The sequence below is a fragment of the Dendrobium catenatum genome, unplaced genomic scaffold, assembly GCF_001605985.2.
Source record: "Dendrobium catenatum unplaced genomic scaffold, ASM160598v2 fragScaff_scaffold_819, whole genome shotgun sequence".
Lineage (NCBI taxonomy): Eukaryota > Viridiplantae > Streptophyta > Magnoliopsida > Asparagales > Orchidaceae > Dendrobium > Dendrobium catenatum.
This window is the reverse complement of record NW_021319281.1, coordinates 65,072-66,808: the sequence shown is the minus strand read 5'-3', so window position 1 is coordinate 66,808 and position 1,737 is coordinate 65,072. Positions and strand designations below refer to the sequence as shown.

The 1,737-nt window shown below is 32.6% G+C and overlaps 1 protein-coding gene across 1 annotated transcript; it reads right to left on the bottom strand.

Moving 5' to 3' along the window:
• Window positions 1-379: 379 nt before the first annotated feature.
• LOC110113831 (tetraspanin-6) lies at window positions 380-910 on the bottom strand (the record flags this gene model as incomplete). The annotated part of the gene is given in 2 exon segments (XM_020846533.2): window positions 380-473; window positions 591-910. Coding segments are annotated over 2 exon segments (360 nt in total), but the record flags the coding sequence as incomplete, so codon positions are not given.
• Window positions 911-1,737: the final 827 nt, after the last annotated feature.

Genomic DNA, 1,737 nt, shown 5'->3' with positions numbered 1-1,737 from the left:
TGATGTCCTTATTTCTGATTATATAACTGAAGAATTACTACTTCCCTAGCCTTGTTTTCACCAACTTCTGGTATCAAGTGCGCAGGAATTGCTTCAATGTTTGCCAAGAAAATATTTAACTAAGGATTAGTTTGGGGGCGGCTTTCTTAATATTTCATAAAGCATTTTTTAGAACAAAATTATTCGTTTTTTTAAAGCAACCTTTTTATTAAAAAATTAAAAAAAAATTTAACTAAAAATTTTTTGTATCTAGAAAACAGTGAGAAAATGATCTCAGACAAAACCTGAATAAACAACAAAGCAGACCCCATAGCTGGTTATAGTAGCAGAACTTTAAAAATTCAAGTTGGTAATTTACAAAACCTTCAAATAAAATACTCTCTATTCTTATCAATTTATACATCTAAAATCAACTCATCTGTAACACGACATCTCACCAAAGCTGATCCCATCTTTCCCTCCACCAACGTCCCCTGCATCAATATCACAACCAAAACAAAGCAATTCGAAACTGCAGCCAAGGTGTTCGATGAAAAGCCAAAAGAAAAAAGAGGGGTAAAAAAAACTCTTAACCATTTAAATTGACATACCAGTAGTAATCCCAACGAGGGCCGATCTTGGATATGCGATTATCTCCATAAGCATAATCGGAAAGAGCACGGCGGGCGTTGCGGAAGGCGCAGCAGCCAAGAGCGTAGATTGCGATGAGGAAGATGAGGGCGACGACGTTGAGGACGGAGAGCTTGTGCCAGTCACTTCTCACCTGCTCCAAAACACCGGCTTTACAAGATTCGCAGTTGTAGCAGAGAACGTCAGCCTCGTTGCTCCATTGATAGCAGTCCTCCTCCTGATCAGCCGTTGCCATCCCCGCCACATATGTGCACGATGTAGGCGGCTTACAGCATCCCGACTGCGCATACATTTTAAATTTAAATATATCGTTTTTTCATGCTATTCAAATTTGGGATTTAGCCTTTCGTTTGGGACAAATACTTTTATATACATTTGATCCTATCTAGGACCAAAAGTTTAGCTCATGGCTTGACTAGTTTAGAAAAATAAAAATAAAAAAAATGGCTTGACTAGTTTAGAGCGTTTCAAGCCAAAAATCTATTCAATTTACTAATGATCTTCGATCTTCAAGTTAAACTCTACTCTATTAATAGTATTTAATGTTATTTTTATCAGAAAACAATAATCAATGCTTCCAAAATTCAAACTCAATATATTGTACAAGATTTTATTATGTGAAAGGGAAAAAATTATCAATTGTTTCCTTCAACAAAATTATAATAATAATTTCTCTTGTATAATATAAGGGGATGTCCCCTCTTTCTATTAAGAAAAAAATTAAGAACAAAAAATATATATAAAAAAATTCTCTAAATTTTTTTAATAAAAGAGATATATATATATATTATTGACAAGTGGTGACTAGTGTTTCCTTTGGAACAGTTTTCTTGGGGCTTTTAAAAATAATCTTTTAATAAAAAAAATCTTTAAAATAGTAAAAAAGTAGTAGTCATAAGTTGTCTCAAATGAAGCCTAGGACGGATTTCTTACTACTTCTTAAAGGAGCTTTCTCATATAAAAGTTAAAATTTTTGTACTAAAAAATTAGTTTAAAAAATAGTAAGAAAATCGTCTCAAATGAAGACTTAGACTTCATTTGGAAAGACTTTTTTATTTCTTTTTAAAACACAGCTTTAAAATTTTTACAAAACATACTGAAAGATTC